The 17,015-nt window shown below is 48.4% G+C and overlaps 1 protein-coding gene across 1 annotated transcript in view; it reads left to right on the top strand.

The window, feature by feature from the left end:
- KDM5B (lysine demethylase 5B) overlaps positions 1 to 17,015 on the top strand; it is a 59,275-nt gene extending 42,260 nt beyond the window's left edge. Inside the window, exons 19-27 of the mRNA XM_058819216.1 lie at positions 2,580 to 2,935; positions 4,089 to 4,227; positions 6,097 to 6,276; positions 7,147 to 7,305; positions 9,948 to 10,433; positions 12,666 to 12,777; positions 14,115 to 14,269; positions 14,911 to 15,237; positions 16,081 to 17,015. Of these exons, the coding sequence (XP_058675199.1) occupies positions 2,580 to 2,935; positions 4,089 to 4,227; positions 6,097 to 6,276; positions 7,147 to 7,305; positions 9,948 to 10,433; positions 12,666 to 12,777; positions 14,115 to 14,269; positions 14,911 to 15,237; positions 16,081 to 16,218 (2,052 nt within the window). The 3' untranslated portion in view covers positions 16,219 to 17,015. The remainder of the gene's footprint in view (positions 1 to 2,579; positions 2,936 to 4,088; positions 4,228 to 6,096; positions 6,277 to 7,146; positions 7,306 to 9,947; positions 10,434 to 12,665; positions 12,778 to 14,114; positions 14,270 to 14,910; positions 15,238 to 16,080) is intronic.

Genomic DNA, 17,015 nt, shown 5'->3' with positions numbered 1-17,015 from the left:
TTCTGAAGCCTCCAGCCAAGGGCAAACTTACCCAGCAGCAAGCTGAAATCTTATGAGCTGGTTAATCACTGTAAGAGCTGAATATCACCCTGCTTGCTGGGGGTTTGAACTGCGGCTTCTTGGTCTAAGCGAGCTGGCTTCTGGCACTCTATCCCCCTGGGGACAGAGATCCCGGGCTCATGCTCTGCTTATGATAAGGTCTGATAAGAGGATATTATGCACAGGCAAATCAAACCATTCATGTTTGTGAAGGATTGTAGGAGAAGGAGCAGAATGACCTGGGTAACTACAGTTAAAAGTTTGGGGTCAGTTACCTGCTCTGCTGTAACGAGTAAAGCCAGGTTAATCTGAGAACATTCAAACTCCCCAGTGCTCTGAGGGACAGCTCTGTCATCCTTTCCACTTTCCTGCTTTGTTAATCCAGAATCAGCTTTCTCAGTTTTGTAATTAGATCCCTCTTTGTGCTCTCTAACCACATTCCAGGAAACCTCACAGATAACTCCAGCCAAACCCAGCCCAGGCTGGCCAAATCCTCTCTCTAGCAGAGAACCTGCTGCTGCCTGGAGTCAGAGCACTTTGAATCCCACCACCACCAGCCGTGCTGGTTCTGTGCACCCCAAATGATGAGCCCTCAGGCAAACTGAAAGTAATTCAAGATCTTGTTTCAGAATTTGCCCAAATGTTCCATATCACACTGAGGGGTAATTAAAAAAAATTCTGTGCAGCTGCAATTCCTGTCTTAAAGGAGAAGAGCTTTGCATATTTGTGACACTTGAAACCAGGAGAGGCCATGTCTACTTCTTGAACTGTCCCTCAAGTATCCACCCAATACTGAGACACCAGATGGTGCCATGGAAATGAATGGGAACAAACCAGTTCTACTCAGCTTTGACTGCTGCTTTGGAAGCTTTATCTGCCCTGCAGTGTGTGGATCAGATTTGATGCAGTCCTATTTACAGTTATTTGTTTGTAGCACTGAAGCTGTGAAGTTTTCTTGCTGGTTGAAAAGCAGAAATTTGGAAATGCCAGACATGCAAACAGTTCCTCTCCATCTGGCATTCCTGAACAGGGGAATAACAAACACATATGGTCCGAGTGTTCCTTTGTGTCATCCTCAACAAGCCTCAATTATATGTCATTGTGCAAATTAGGCTGTTAATATCAATGACCAACATTACTGGAGATGGGTTCACAATTCAGTCTATCTCTAAAAAATGTTTGATTCCATGCTGGGGGAGGTTGCCCACCCTGGGAAACAGGCTCTCTGGCAAAATGCCAAGGTGTCAGCTGTGAGGGAAGAATTTCCTGCAGGAACAGCATTTCAGGCAGCACTGGGAGTACTGAGCAGGTTGCTTCATACAGAATAATCCCAGTCTTCACTGTGGGATTGCTCTGGATGACTGTCCTTTATCCTGAAGGAAGTGCAAACAGTCACAGAAATACCTTTTGGGGTAATGAGCTGCTGAGTGCATGGAGAGAGAGAAGGTGTTGCCCTGCATGAGAGTAAAATGCTGTGGCTCGCTGGGACTGTGGGGTGCAGCTCAACAGCCAGTCCAGCAGAAATGAACTTCAGAAATTCTGTGCCCTTCCCAGTGTTTTGTTTCATGTTCCTCACCTTGCTGTTCCTCAGCTGCCTGGACCATTCCAAAACAAAGCCAGTCAGCAACACCCATGGAGTTCTTCATTTCCCTTTGCATCCTTTCTGTTCTTTGGAGCCCTCTTTCTGGCACCCTGTCACTGGGATTGCTTTGTTCTGGGGTACCCAAGCTTGTGGCCATGCTACACATGGGGAAGTGCTGGCCACACTGTGTGTTGAAGACACTATTGTAGTGTTTCAGCCCTCAGGATAACTTGCCATGTGCCATTTACAAAAAGCTCCTGGTACTTTTTCTAATGTTTCCACACCTCCTTTCTCTGGCACATAAGGTTTAATATAAGTTATTAATTACATCTAACCCCTCCCCTTATTATGGGGTGCTGGGGCTGGTTGTAGCAGTTTCAGGGTGTGGCTGGCTGGTAAGCTTGGGGGTTTCCTTTGTGTCTTTGGTGCTTGTTATGGTTTATTTAGGGGGGATGTTGGTAGTGTTTGTTTATTCAGTGTCATTGGTAGCACATCCTTACCCAGAAGCCTGGGCCAGCTGGGATGTTGTTGGTTATGGCCTTGGGATGGGGTTGGTTGTGGTGGTGGGGCTTGCTATAGGAGTGTGTTAGGGTTACTAGTGGATGAGGAGACAGTGAATAGGGGGGGGTCTGCTGCCAGTGTGATCAGATGGCACAGGGTACACCACCTTGTACCAAAAACAAAAAAAAAGCAACACTATAACATTAGACTATCACAATGAAAACTCTTAAATCCTTCATAATTAAGGAAAGTTTCAGGAGCAAAAAACTTATACATCTTGGGAGGAGAAATGTAGGAAAAGGAGACATCCATCTGGATAATTTGCCATGTGCACCGTGGCATTGCAGCAGGGGGTTTGCCAGGAGCCTGTACTCCCATTGTTAACCCTGCGCTTCCACGGTCAAGCGACTTGGCAGAGAACTTTCATCTGATTCATTGCTGCATTTGTGTATTTCAGGATCTCCTTGACCGTGTGGAAGCTTTCCAACAGCAAAGCCAAAAGCTCCTTTCTGAAGAGATGCCCAGCGCTGCGGAGCTGCAGGAGCTGCTGGACGTCAGCTTTGACTTTGACGTGGAGCTGCCGCAGCTGCCGGAGCTGCGGGCGCGGCTGGAGCAGGCGCGCTGGCTGGAGGACGTGCAGCTGGCCTGCTCCGAGCACAGCTCCCTCACCCTGGATGACATGAGGCGCCTCATCGACTCTGGCGTGGGGCTCGCGCCCTACCCCGCTGTGGAGAAGGCCATGGCCAAGCTGCAGGAGCTCCTCACCGTGTCCGAGCACTGGGATGACAAAGCCAGGAACCTGATAAAGGCCAGGTAGAGCTAAATCTTGGTGTGACATTTTGTAGTTCCATGAGTTGTTTCAGATGGAAGTGCCCTGACTCCTGGAGGGGCTCCCCGCTTTGTTCATCCAGTATGATGAAGGCAAAGTTTGTGCCAGCCAGAAGGGACAGGGCTGGAGGAGGGACATGAGGGATGGAGCAGTTTCAGGTGTCAGAGTTGCCTCACAGTGTTTGTGTTGCTCAATCTTGTGTAAATTCTCCTTGTGCCACAGTGTCATGGTTTGATGCTACCACAATGCCAAAAAAGGTTATCAAACCAGGACACTCAGGAAAGGGGTTTAAGATGCCTCTTCCTTCTTTTCCACCTTCTCCCCTCCCCAGTTTCAGGCTGGAGAACACGTGTTCAGACCAAGGTCAGATAGGTATCACCAGCAGGTAAAATTTCATAGTCCATAGAGTCCATGTAGGACTATTTCTCCCTAACAAGGAGGAGATTTTTCCAGATTAATTGGTGCAGGGAAGAAGGAAATAAGCCAAATATATTCTTACTAAGAAAAAATTTTCTTGTGGTTTTTACCTTCTAATTTATAAAGTAAAACAGGGGAGAGCACAGTGTATTAAAATGAGGAATGTGACACGAATTATGTGCCAGGTTTCTTCCCTCAGGATTCCTTTCTTTTTTTAATTTTGTCATACCTGAAGTATTGGAACATTTCTTACCCACTACTAACCAGTGTTTTAAGACAGCTTAAATAGCACATTAATGACTAAGCTTGGGTTCAACATTCTATAGGGAGCTGTGTAGTGTTTGTACCTTTCTAAAACCTCAGAATCAAACTGGGAAATACAGAAAAGCTCACTTCAGGGTTTTAACCTTTGAATGCATAATCTCTCAGTTGGTGCTGGTCTGTGGATGGTCTGGTGGATGTCTGTCATCCAAAAGTTAATAAAAGGTACATCTTCTTTAAGTCCAAATGTGAGAATATTTCTAGTTGGAGGCCAGAGTAAGCAAACACACATTTCTAAACCCCCATGCTCCTGACACCCCAGCTCTGCTGGGTGCAGCCAGTACTGAACATCATCAGTAACATGATCAGTTGGTGTGGCCCTCTGATTTAACAACCCAGGTGAGTGGAAGAGCCCCCCTGTAAGCAGCATCTCCCATCTGGGCTGTTGTGCTCCCCCAGGCCCCGGCAGTCCCTGAGCAGCCTGGCAGCAGCAGTGAAGGAGCTGGAGGAGATCCCAGCCTACCTCCCAAACGGAGCAGCACTGAAGGATGCAGTGCAGAAGGCCAAGGACTGGCTGCAGGAGGTGGAGGCTCTGCAGGTACGTGAGCCCGGCTGCTGGGCAGGGACAGTGATCCTGCTCATGTCACCAGAGCTACCCCACCCCCTGTGTGCTCCTGGGCTCTGGTGTCACTCTGAGCTCCCAGTCTGGGACATCATTGGTTACCTCAGCCATGGAGCAGCTACACCCACTGCCCTGATTCTTGCTTCTGTTTCTGGTCTGTATTCCTTCACCTTTGCAACTAACTGCCTGCAATAAAATCTATAAAACAGCTATTAGCAAGAATTGAAAGTTAAAAAGTTGCTGCATTATGGAACTTCACATTAAGGTCACTGTTTCTGAGTTGCTCAGTAACAACTCCTTGTTAATCACATTTTTGTGCTGCACTGAGGTACAGAGTGGTGCTACAGAAGTAGTTCCTGGCTCAGCCTTGCAAGTGCTCAAGCCAGGGGTCAGTGGGACTGCCCAGAGTGGCACTGGGATAGCCCTGATTTCACATTTTGGTATAAATTGCCCAATATTTTCATTTGTCCTGGGGTTTTTTGTTTGTTTTGGGGTTTTTTGGGTTTTTTTTTGTTTTGTTTTGTTTTTTTGTTTGTTTGTTTGTTTTTTGTTGTTGTTGTTTTTTTTGTTTTTTCTATAAAGTGAGCTCTAATTTAACTTAGGGGTATTTTCAGGCCTGTCTGGCCTAAATTCAGCTTTCAATAAAAATTTAATTTGAGCTCTTATTTAAAAAACTAATTTTCTTGGATTTAAATATTTTTAAGGAATAAAATTCATGTAATACTAACTTTCATTTGAGGGCTGTCTTGAAAGAATTTGAGTGGTTTTTTTTTTTTTTTTCTTGGCACTTGCTAATCTCTTGGTCTGGACTCTGAAATTCTGCCTCTTGAATGTGGAAAACCAGTTCTGTCTGCACCAAAAATTTCTGCTTTGGTTCTGTGAAGGTTTTGTTAAATGCCTGCAGTCACTGTGACTTGCAGGAAGTTCTTGGCATCAGGACTTTGAAGTTGCTACAGGTGTTGGGGCTGTTTTGGTGAATATTTCTCCAGTCCTAAATCAACTGCCTGTTCTAGTAATTACCTCTGGAATTACTGAATTGTGCTGCTTTACCTCTGGGTGTGTGGTGCCTGCATTGCCTGAGGTGTGGGGTGCCAAGGGAATGGCCAGAGCTTGTTCTCAAGTGGCACATGGGATACTGGGGGTGATTCTCATTCTTGGCCTGGCACAGCCTGGGTTAAATTGTCTTCTGGTGCTGGAGCTCCCTGCAGTACCTGAAAGGAGGCTGGAGCCAGGGAATCAAGAGTTTCCTCCCAGGGAACAAGGGACAGGGTGAGAGGAAACTGCCTCAAATTGCACCTGAGGAGGTTCAGGTTGGATGCTGGGGAAAGTTTCTTCACTGGAAGGAGTAATCAGGCCCTGGCACAGCCTGCCCAGGGTAGAGTCATCATCTCTGGAGGGATTTAAATGTGTGTGGACGTGACACTTGGGGACAAATGGTGGCTTTGGCAGTGCTGTGTTAATTGCTGAAATCGATCTTGGAGATCTTTTTTCAATGTTAATAACTGTATAATTTTATAATTTCAGAATTATTTTGATTTTCTGCTGTGAATGCACTGTGAGACTGGGAGACTTCTTATATTGTTGGCAGTCTGATTTTGTTCTGTTATCTTTTTAAAGGATCACTTGGTCACATCCCAGCCCCCAAATGTGTTGTTAGTTTTGTCTGGTAGTCAATGACTAAGTGCACAAGCAGCACAAATGTTGGGCTGATAGTGCCGGTCACTGAGCTGTCTCAGCATTAAATTAATTTTTACAACTCTGCCCTGAACTCCTTGGGTGGCTGCTGTGACCTGGGCAGTGCTGGGTGCTGGGTGCATCCAGCATCTCCTCTTTTCCCCCTGGCAGGCTGGGGGCCGTGTGCCCGTGCTGGACACGCTGGTGGAGCTCGTCTCGAGGGGCCGCTCCCTCCCCGTGCACCTGGAGCACCTGCCCAGGCTGGAGGCCCTGGTGGCTGAAGTGCAGGCGTGGAAGGAGTGTGCAGCAAACACCTTCCTGTGTGAGAACTCTCCATATTCCCTTCTGGAGGTGAGGCCTGGGTGGGGATCAGCTCAGTCATGCATGTGCATTTGCTGCTCCCTCAGTGTGTGCCAGGAGGGAGCAGTAAATATTAAGTATATTTGCAGAATTGCTTTAGGATTACACAAACTGTTTTAATAAGAACTTTTGTTAGTGTCCTATAGCTCTAATAATAGTTTTAAACTTCTAAAATGCTTAAGATTTAGCTATGTTTTCTCTATTCTTCTTAATCGGTGGCTAACAAGAGCAGGCAGTGCCAGTGTCTAACGTTTTCCATATGAATGTGGGAATACTGACAAATCTGTGGCACTGGATTAACTCCAGTGCATCAGACCGAGCTGCAGGTGAGCAGGTTCCTACCTGCTCCATCCTCCTCAGGTTCAGGTGTGCCAGGGCAAGGCTGGGGCTGTGTTTGCTGCCCCTCTGGAGCTGTGGCTGTGTCACACCTGCAGTCCATGAGCAATGTACACTCTGCCCAGCACTGAGGCTCTCTGAGCCCCCTCCTATTGGGCCAGACAGGAATGCAGGGCAACCTCTGGAATCTTTGCTCTTTCCCAGGGTTTGCAGTTTCAGTCCCATGGAGGCTGTTCAGCATTTTGTCTCCCTCCCTCTCCCTCCCTCTCTCTCTCTCTCCCAGCAGTCTGGGTGAAACACAAGGGTTGTTTGGGTCTGGGCATTTTACAAAACTGAAGTTTGAACTTTCCAGCTCTCCCTGCCTTCCAGATAACCTCATCCTAATCCCTCAGATCTTTAATGAAATAACTACAGGAACCCTAGTTCTCAGTAGGTGCCTGTGGCTGCATCCAGGCAGGGAGGTGCATTAGAAACAGTGCAGGTGTAACACTGCTGCATGTGGGACACTGCTGTTCTGTCCCTCAGGTGTTGTGTCCCTGGTGTGACATTGGGATGCTCAGTCTGAAGAGGAAGCAGAAGAAGCTGAAGGAGCCAGTGCCAAGTGGCAAGAAGAAAAGCACTAAGCTGGAGACACTGAGTGACCTGGAGCGGGCACTCTCTGAAAGCAAGGACACTGCATCTGCAGTAAGTGCTCACATCTCTCCTAACTGGAATCTCTTCTGAGTTCCTTGAATCCTTCTTTCTGTTTGCCTCCTGTGCAGGAGTGTGGCTTCCACCCTGTTTTTGCTGTGCTGCTCTGCAGGATTTCTGAACTGCACTTTGCTGTGTTTGCTTCAGGCTTCCCAAAATTGCTTTCAGTGGAAACAACATGTGTTGCTTTGTGCATTAGGCAGCCTCACCGTTTGCTAGGCAATGCCTGTAGCTGAACAAAGCACAGGAAAACAAAAAATGGAGACCTGTTTTCCCCTACCATACCTAAAGCTTATTAAAAATGGGATAGGGTTTGGCCAAGTCTGATCCTTTCAAAGAACACAATAATCCAGCACCATTTATAATTAAAACAAACATTCTAAATAATTAAAGAAAACCTCATGAGTTATGGAGGCCCTAAAACATTGCTCTGGGTGGGCCAGACTCAGTTGCTGATGGGGAAGGGCTTCATTGCAGCAGATCTAGTGCAGGGCCTCTGCCTGGGCCAGGTAATGATGTCTTGTACAGTAGGGGCTCATTGGGTGGGGCTTAAATGTCATTTAATGTGGGACATTTAAGTTTTAACCTATGGCAACTCCTTGAAATATGTACTTTCAGTGCTTTGGTGTTGGCATCTCTCGTCTGACCCCCAGAGCTGGAGCATTGTCCCTGTTGTGGCCCTGTGGGGACAGGCTGGGCCCTGGATCACACTAAGCCCTTGGTGACTCCAGGACCCCTGGCCAAGGAGACCCAGGGCACCCCAGGGACTGCACCCAGGAGAGGGAGAGGTCATTCAGTGTGGCAGGGTTTGCTTCTGACACACGAGGGGAGCCAGAACCTTCCCACACCCCAACCCAGCTCAGCACCTGTGTGCACATCAGAATGTGCTGTGTCCCAGTCCCATGTCTGCCCAGCATGGACACAGCTATCTTAACTTTTCCAGAGCTGATTTTAGTCCAGGAATTATGCCTGAAAGCTATGGTGTGACAAATAACCACTTTGTATATATCTATAAACCCTTCTCAGTGTGTTCATATACATTATAAAATGCATAGAATTAATTAGTTGCAGCTGGTTTGCACAGCTTTTATGAAACTGAAATACATTGCTGGTTTTATAGGAGCTAGTGCTAAAGATTCCTGAAAAAAGGATCATGAGCATTTGCAGAGAGGGTAAACAGCACATCCAGGGTACACCTGAGCTTTGTCTGCTTTTCACAATCCCCAGAGCAAGTTTGTAGGTCAGGGCATGGCCCTGAGCACTGTTCAGCATGTGCAAAGTGAGGGTGAGAGGTACATTTGCATTTGTGCAAACTGCCCAGGAAGCTTTTCTGAGTATCCAGAGTCAGACAGCTGAGAGACATTCCCAGAGCAGTGTCTACAATCCATACTTGCACTTTTCAGGATTTCAGCTGCTTGAGGCAGACCGTGGTTTTGTAGTACAAAACACAAAAACTTGGAAGAGAGAAGGGGTTAGGAGCTATTTTTTTATGAAGGGTTAAGCTTTTTCTCTCAGGGCCTCATGAGAAAATGGAAGGGAATTGAAGTCGCACCACAGCACGTTCCCAGTGCTGCCCCTCCAGTCCCATTTGCTGCCCCACTGCACATCCCCATCCTTGCTTCATTCCATCATTTAAAGCCCTGGAGACTGGTGTGTGTGCAGGGTGATGGAGCAGGGGCACCCTGTTTGTAACAAGCAGTGCTCCCTTGGAGATGCCATCTGTGGGGGTCCCAGTTGCTGGGGTACTGGTCATCAGTTTCTCTGACTCTGGATTGAAGGCACTTGGGACAGTAGTTCATGTTTGGACTCAGGTGTTCATTATTTCTTATCAGTAAAACAGTTTCACTGCTGTGAGTTCTGCAGCTTTTCATTAGAAGGCACAAAATGGCCAACAATCTCTTGTTACAAGGTCTTTTAAGACTAAACTGTCCAATTAAGAACTGACACCTAGATTATTTTCCCTTTTAACCCAATAACTGATCCCACAGAGCCTGCAGTGCACACTTTTCTGCACAGTTACAAAATGCCACCCAAACCCATGAAGAAGGACAAAGAAGCATGAAGAAGAAACCCAGGAGGACACCCTGTGCCCTCCATCTTGCTTGCATCCACAACACACTAAAAATCCCAAAACCTCAATTTCTCACCAAGTGATATACCTACACTACTCTCTATAATGTATTTCACACTTTAGGGAATTCTAGTCTATCCTGAAGTCTAAGAAACTTCCTCCATGGATGAGGGTCAAAGTCAGTGCTCCGTTGTGGAGGCCCTGGGGGGGGCAGCTCCTAAGTTACACCCTATTGACTCCTTCCCCTGTTCCTATGTCTGAACAGAGGTGTTCCTGAGCCACTCCCTCCCGTTTCCCTGATTGCCCCTCACCTTTATCCTGCCCCGAGACCAAGGTCAGTCCCCGGAGAGGAGAAGGCTGGACCCTAAATGGGTGTGTGGCTGGGACCTGAACATCTCACCGCGAGGCTGAATTAAACATCTATAGATATTGTGCAAAGGCCCTTTTTGCATCTTTACTTTGGACTTTACCAGCAGCAATTCAGGCTGCAACACTCCCCTGGGGGTCAGAGAAATATTCCCTGTCTGCCCTGGTTTTCCACATCCATCCTTTGCCTCCCTTTCAGATGGCCACGCTGGGAGAGGCGCGGCTGAGGGAGATGGAGGCGCTGCGTGCCCTGCGAGCAGCCAACGAGCTGAAGGTGCTGGCGAGCGAGGAGGACGCCGAGCTCAAGGTGTGTCTGTGCCAGAAGGAGCCGGCTGCTCCCATGATCCAGTGTGAGCTCTGCAGGGGTTTCTTCCACACGGGCTGCGTGCCCGTGCCCGGCGCCGCGCCGGGGCCGCGCGTGTGGCTGTGCCCGCAGTGCCGGCGCTCCGAGAAGCCGCCGCTGGAGAAGATCCTGCCGCTGCTGGCGTCCCTGCAGCGCATCCGCGTGCGGCTGCCCGAGGGCGACGCCCTGCGCTACATGATCGAGAGAACTGTGAACTGGCAGCACAGAGCACAACAAATGTTGTATTCAGGGAATCTAAAACGCATCCAGGACAAAGTTGGCTCAGGATTACTGTACAGCAGGTGGCAAGGCTCGGCAGGACAGCTGCCGGAGACAAACAAGGTGAGGCTGGGCTGGGCTTTGGCACTGGGAGCATGGGGTCAGTGAGGACAGGGGGTGGTGCTGCTCTGGGTTTGGGTCTGCTGGAGCTCCCTACAAATCCCCACAAGGCAGAGGATTTGTTCCTGCTTTACAAAACCCAGAATCGGAGCTGGGTCCTGCTGTGCCCCTCAGCCAGGATGTGTGTGTGCCCCAGCAGCAGCTTCCTGCTCCCTTCTGCTGGAGTCCAGGAACGACAACTCCCAAAGAGCCTGATTTTCCCCTCTCCTCTTCTAGCTCTTGTGTTCTGCTGTGGCACCACTAATGACAGAGCTGCTGAGTTATTGTTTCTGGAGTGCATATTTGTAGCCATGATATTTTCTGAAAAATCCTTTCCTTAGGATTTTTTCTCCTGAGAAGCTGAGAGGCCTCAGGAACAAAATGTAAACAATGATTATCTGCTGCTGTGGAATGCAACAGGTGCATCTGTGATTGGTCTCATAGAGTTATTTCTAATTAATGGTAAATCACAGTCAGCTGGCTCAGACTCTGTCTGAGACACAAGCCTTTGTTATTCATTCCTTTTTTTTTCTATTCTTAGCTAGTCTTCTGATGAAATCATTTCTTCTATTCTTTGTAGTATAGTTTTAATATAATATATATCATAAAATAATAAATCAGCCTTCTGAAATGTGGAATCAGTTCCTCATCTCTTCCCTCATCCTCAGACCCCTGTGAACACTGTGACACCTACTAATCAGTCGGTCTTTATATTCTGCTCCTACAAGTATTCAAATAAGTGTTGAGAATTACTGACAGAGGCACAAACTGCCCTGTGAATTACCAGCTTGGCTCTCAGGCAAAGCTGTTTTCAACAAAGTGTCTTCATTCTTTGCTGCCTCTCCTCACTTCCTCTAGACCTCCCAAGCTGAATATCCTGCTCATATTGCTGGGTTCAGCCACAGCAGCTGTTTCAGGTGGGGCAGTGAGGGACTTGGTCTTTTTTCAGTGAAGATCTTACAGCAAAAAGCAGACATAAAGAAGGAAAAGAGGTAAAGAAGTTTCCTGAGAATAACAAATGCAGAAAAATAGCAGAGATCAAAGTTCTGTGCTATATGAAGAACATGAAACACCCCAAAATGGAATCTACTCTGTTGGTTTTACATTTTGAAACACCTTAATTTAGCTAGTCCAGTCCTGCTACAGTTAGGCTGTGTTTCTGTTTTCATGTTCACTTACATTAAAGCACAAACCATGCCACACCTGACAGGGTGTTGCAGCTGCTTCTCATTCACCCAGCTGTGCCAGTGGCTAGTGGACCAAATTTTTCAAACAGGCAAGTCAAGATCTAGAAATTAAAATATCTTTAGGTATTTAAGAGATTTTCTTCCGAGTCATTTAGGTCTGAAAGTATCATTTTGCTAAGTCAGCTAGTGTAGCTGAAAAGAACTGGCCACGACTTTGGAAACAGAAGTTGATGTTTCGGCCAGAAATTGAAACAGTTTCATTTTATTTGCCTGATGGTGTTAGCTCAGTGTGGAGCTATGAGGTTCCTCCCACCTAGAGCAGTGTAGCCATTTCTGGGGGGTCTGGACCATAAGTCAGTAAACCTTCCAAATCAGATTATTTCTGACTGAGCTTGTCCAGGTCCTTGTGACAACATTTCCCTAGTCAGAGGTCCCTGGGAAGCTCAGTGGAAGAGCTTCTGACCAGCTTCCCCTGCCTGGGTCCCTCAGTGTGCCTGAGCCAGGCCCCAGTGCACCTTGGGGCAGGTGTGAGCTGAAACTTCAGCCTCCATGGGTTTGAGGTGGTTTTCTGGTGAATCCAGTTCTCACCATGGCTGTCCTGTCCCAGTTCTGTTCTCCCTGTCATCTGGGCTAATTCAGCACTCACTTCCACACAAGGAGCTCTTCAGTAACCACTGGAGCTGGGCTGCTTTGACACTGGCCAAAGTGAGGAATGTGGGTGAGTTTGAAAATTCCCTTGAGAGCAGCAGTGGGGATTGAGGAGAGCCTTGTTCTGCAAGGGGCTGAGGCACTTGGGTTAGTGTGGCTGAGGGTGTTGTGGAAGGTTCCTGGTGAGATGCCCCTGGCAGGGTTCAGGAGGTGCAGGGTTTGCTGTTGGTGTGTCCCTGCAGTCTTTTGGAGTAGATACAAGATTTCAGTAGCTGTAAGAGAAACAAATGTTGATCCTATCACAGTTATTCTGCGTTTCAAACTCCATGTTTAGTGAAACTATCTGTGTTTTGTTTTCTAGGTGTCACAGACAATTGGGGCAATGTCATTCTCCATGCCTCATGACTGGGATAACAGAACCATGTATTTGCATTCTCCATTCTCTACAGGACAGCACTGCATCCCACTTCATGGTTTGTAATCTTCACTTTGGTTTGGGAGGTTTCCCCCTGCCCCTTCCTTTTTTCCCCCATGTTTGGTGGGACAGGGAGGGTGTCCTGGTCCCCAGGAAGTGGCTGAGCAGGCCTGTGACTGCATAGCCCTGGTGGTTGTTTCTCCATCTCCTCAGCAACTTTGGAGCTCAGTGCCCAGCTTTAGCAGAGGGGTGCATTGCTCAAGGACAGAAATTTCCCATGTGTGATGAAAAGGTGTGGCACAATGGGATGAGGAATCAGGAGAGCTGACCCCTTCCCACCAGAACAGCTCCCCCGTGCTGTGCCCCAGGAAGGGGGAAGGAAAGAGGAGAAGCCACTGGAAGTGTAGGAGGTGGATGGGAGCAGCAGGGATGTGGTGCTGGAGGCCATGGGATACTGAATGCACAGGACACGAGTCCATGTGAGCTTTGCTGCAGCACAACTGTGCAGCTGTCAGGGTCTGGGGCTGCCCCAGCCCCCATGGGGCTGCTCTGCTCAGCACAGGCTCCGGGCCATCCTCACCTCAGACTCAGTGGGTTGGACTAAGAGACAAGCTGTGAATTGCATCATTTTATGACTGTGACAGAAATTAATTATCATTTCTTCCCTCTTCATGCATAATGCTCCAGGGACACAAGTCTAGACTTACCTTCATGTCTGTGCAGCTCAGTCCATACCAGTGCTAGAAAAGCCATTTCAGTGGAATGTTACAGTTCACATCAAACAAGGCAGTTCTTTCTGTCACCAGGTTTATTTTTCATATTTTTGTTGTAGTGTATTAATAAGCTGTTATTTATACAAAGATTTTTGCCTCTCCAGCTGAGACTGTTTCAGAGCCCTGCATGAGCTTTGGAGCTTGGAGCCAGTAGCAGCAGAGGGCAGTGACCATGGAGCAGGACCTTGTATCAGGCTTATCCTCAGCCTTCCTTCCTCTCCTGTCTTGGCTCCCTGTACAGGCCTCACTCAGTCTGTTCATGTTACCCACTTGTTGGGTAGTGAGGGGAGATTGTCACACTCCTGCAGCTCCCAAAGTAGGAGAATTTGCCAGGAATGATGGCAATGCCTTATCCTTGAACCAGCAGGGAATGGGAGCATGGCAGGGTGCTGAGCCGCAGTGCAGGAGCTTCTGTGCAAGCCTTTGTCTTTCCTTTTAACCTTGCTGTTAAAAATGAGCAGTTGAGAGGGAGCAGATAAGAACTAACCCATGCAGTTGCAGATTTAAAGTCTTTAAAGTATTTAACCTTTTTTTTTGTTGTGATTTTGTTGAGATTTTTCATTATGTGTGCAGTTGTTGTCACTGAAGAATTCCTGCTGTGTCTCCTTGTGTTTCACACTAGTGGTTAGCACCGAGCTGGACGAGCTGATGATGGAAGCCCAGCTGCTGCAGGTTTCTCTGCCCGAGATCCAGGAGCTCTACCAGGCCCTGTTCACAAAGCAGAGCCCAGCCCTGCAGCCAGAGCAGAGGTCACCCAGCACAGCCACAGGAGACAAGGCAAGTGTCCAACAGCAGCCCTGAGCTGGGGCACCCTGGGGGAGGCTCTGCCTCAGCCCTTGGGCTTTACTGGGCTTTTTTTCATTTCACTTCCATGAAAATACATTTTCCTTGTACAAAAGGAGTCAAGAAGTCAGTAATAAATTAGTTACAAAATATTGAATACAATTTGTGGCCTAATACATTTTTGAAATTTAGATCTGTGTTTATGGTCAGTCCCTGTACTTGATGTACATCTGTCCTGACTTCACAGAATTGCAGAATCCCAGACTGGCTTGGGTTGGAAGGGACCTTAAAGCTCTTTTTGTTCCACCCCTTGCCATGGGCAGGGGCACCTTCCACTCCAAGTCCCATCCTGGCCTTGAACACTTGACTCTTGTCCTGTGTGGAGGCTTTCCAGGGCAGCTGCTGTGGAAGCTGTGGGCTCAGAGGCAGGAAATGAGCATGGTTTTCTCTCTGAGTTCTGTCCCTGGTGCCTGACCCTGCCCTTGGCTTCTCTTGCACATCTCATAATACTGAAAGTGCAACATTGTCAAACATTGCACTTGTGCTTAAACCTGTTCCTAAAGTCAGGGTGTGAAATAACAGGATAATGGGTGTTAGCTGCACGCTTCCAACCCTGCCAAATGTCCTTCCCACAGAGCGAGTGTTGCCGAGGGAAGAAGGATGGCATGAGTTACATGGAGAGAAAGCTGAAGCGGCGTTTCGAGAGAGAGACCTTCTGTGGTGAGAAGAGAGCGAGAGTAAAAAAGATGAGAACACCCAAAAAGAAGAAACTGAAACTGAGTCACTCAAAGGATCTGTGCAGTAACAAACTGGAGCGAGAGCGGGAGCGGCTCCTGGAGCTGCAGCGTTGCAGTGACAGCCACCTGCTGCCCTCAGACACGTCCTTCTCAGAGCAGGAGGACTCTGAGGATGAGGATGCCATCTGCCCAGCTGTGAACTGCCTCCAGCCCGAGGGGGATGAGGTCAGGAGGGGCAGACTCACCGTGGTGTTCCCAGGGCTGGGGTCTGGGGCAGGGAGCTGCCCTGGGACTGTTTGACTGCAGAAAAGCTGTTCATGAGGGGGGTGAGAGGCCCTGGCTAACCCAGGGCTGGTGTCTGTGCAGCTGGGATGGGCAGAACCAACCCCACCTGCCCTGGGGCAGCTGTGTGACATCAGAACATCTGCACACCATGGGAGGGGGCAGGTGGGGCTGTGCAGACACTGTGTCCTGGCTGTGAGAGGCCCTGGCTAACCCAGGGCTGGTGTCTGTGCAGCTGGGATGGGCAGGACTGACCCCACCTGCCCTGGGACACCCATGGGACATCCGAACCTCTACACACCATGAGAGGGAGCAGACAGACATGCAGACACTGTGTCCTGGCTGTGAGAGGCCCTGGCTAACCCGGTGTCTGTGCAGCTGGGATGAGCAGGACTGACCTCACCTGCCCTGGGGCAGCTGTGTCACATCAGAACATCTGCACACCATGGGAGGGGGCTGACAGACATGCAGACACTCTGTCCTGGCTGCTCTTGGGATCCAAGTGTGGATGGGCTCTGTCATGGGGGCAGTGCCTGGGGCTCTGCTCAGGCCCATCCATGCTGGAAATGGAGAAGAGGGATGCTGAGTCTGTGATAGGTGGGAAAGCAGTGGGGAGATAAGGGAGGGTGTGCCCTGCCCACAGCCTGGGGGAGCAGGGAGCACAGTGAATGTCCAGCACCAGCTGTGCATCAGACATTTCCAATAGACCAGGAGCCCCAGGATGACCCAGGAGTGTGGGACACCTGGCCTGGCCCTGCTCTGACCCCTGTGTCTGCTCTTCACCAGGTCGACTGGGTCCAGTGTGATGGCAGCTGCAACCAGTGGTTCCACCAGGTGTGTGTGGGCATCTCCCCCGAGATGGCAGAGAAGGAGGATTACATCTGTGCCAGCTGCGCCGGCCAGGACGCCCAGGGCCGCAAGTGAACCCCAGAAACCCTTCAGGACTCGAGTAAAGAAGGTTCCCAGTTTTCCAGTTAAGCCACAGGGGCTGGTTTAAGAACCAGATTGCAAATGGTGCTACATATCCTTATGGGATCATTTTCCAAAACTCAGAACAATTTTTGACACTTTTGTATTTTCCCTTAATCTGTTTGTGGTTGTTGAGGTTTGAGATGCTGACTGCTTGCAGGGGTTTCCACCGATTGGGAAGGCATTTGACAAATGCACCTTTATTGTACAGCATTCAGTTACCTCTGGGATTTACAGACATATTTAATTCAGCTTGGTTTGGGTGCAAAAACAAACAAACAAAAAAACCCCCTGCACCATGAATTTTCCAATAATCCTCTTTTGAGGAAATCCCTGTTTACTCTGTTAACTCTTTGGAGACTTTAGTTTTTTTCCACTTCGTTTTTCGTAGACTAGGTTTATTTATCTGAGCAATAACTTCTATGTCTGGTTTCAGTGACTGGAATGACAACTGAACAGCGTGTTGCTTCTAGCATTGGTTGATGTACAGACAGCAAATGTTAGATCCTAGTGTCACTGAGGGCCCTGTGATGTAGAAGACAGGAAAAAAAAATCTGTAAAGTAATTGCCACAGCTGTATTTTGGCTTTCTCCTTTTTTGGGTAGCTTGTATCAAATGTTGCAGTTTATATTGTGGAATAAACCCCTGGTTATGTTATAAAATTAAATGTTGGTGTTTTTAGAGAGTTTGAAATGCAGTTTTATTTCCCTCTGAATCCACACTGCATCGCTGGGTTCTCTTAGACAAGAAAT

The sequence above is a fragment of the Ammospiza caudacuta genome, chromosome 24 (assembly GCF_027887145.1).
Source record: "Ammospiza caudacuta isolate bAmmCau1 chromosome 24, bAmmCau1.pri, whole genome shotgun sequence".
Lineage (NCBI taxonomy): Eukaryota > Metazoa > Chordata > Aves > Passeriformes > Passerellidae > Ammospiza > Ammospiza caudacuta.
The sequence above is the reverse complement of the archived record's forward strand: the minus strand, read 5'-3'. Positions and strand labels throughout refer to the sequence as shown.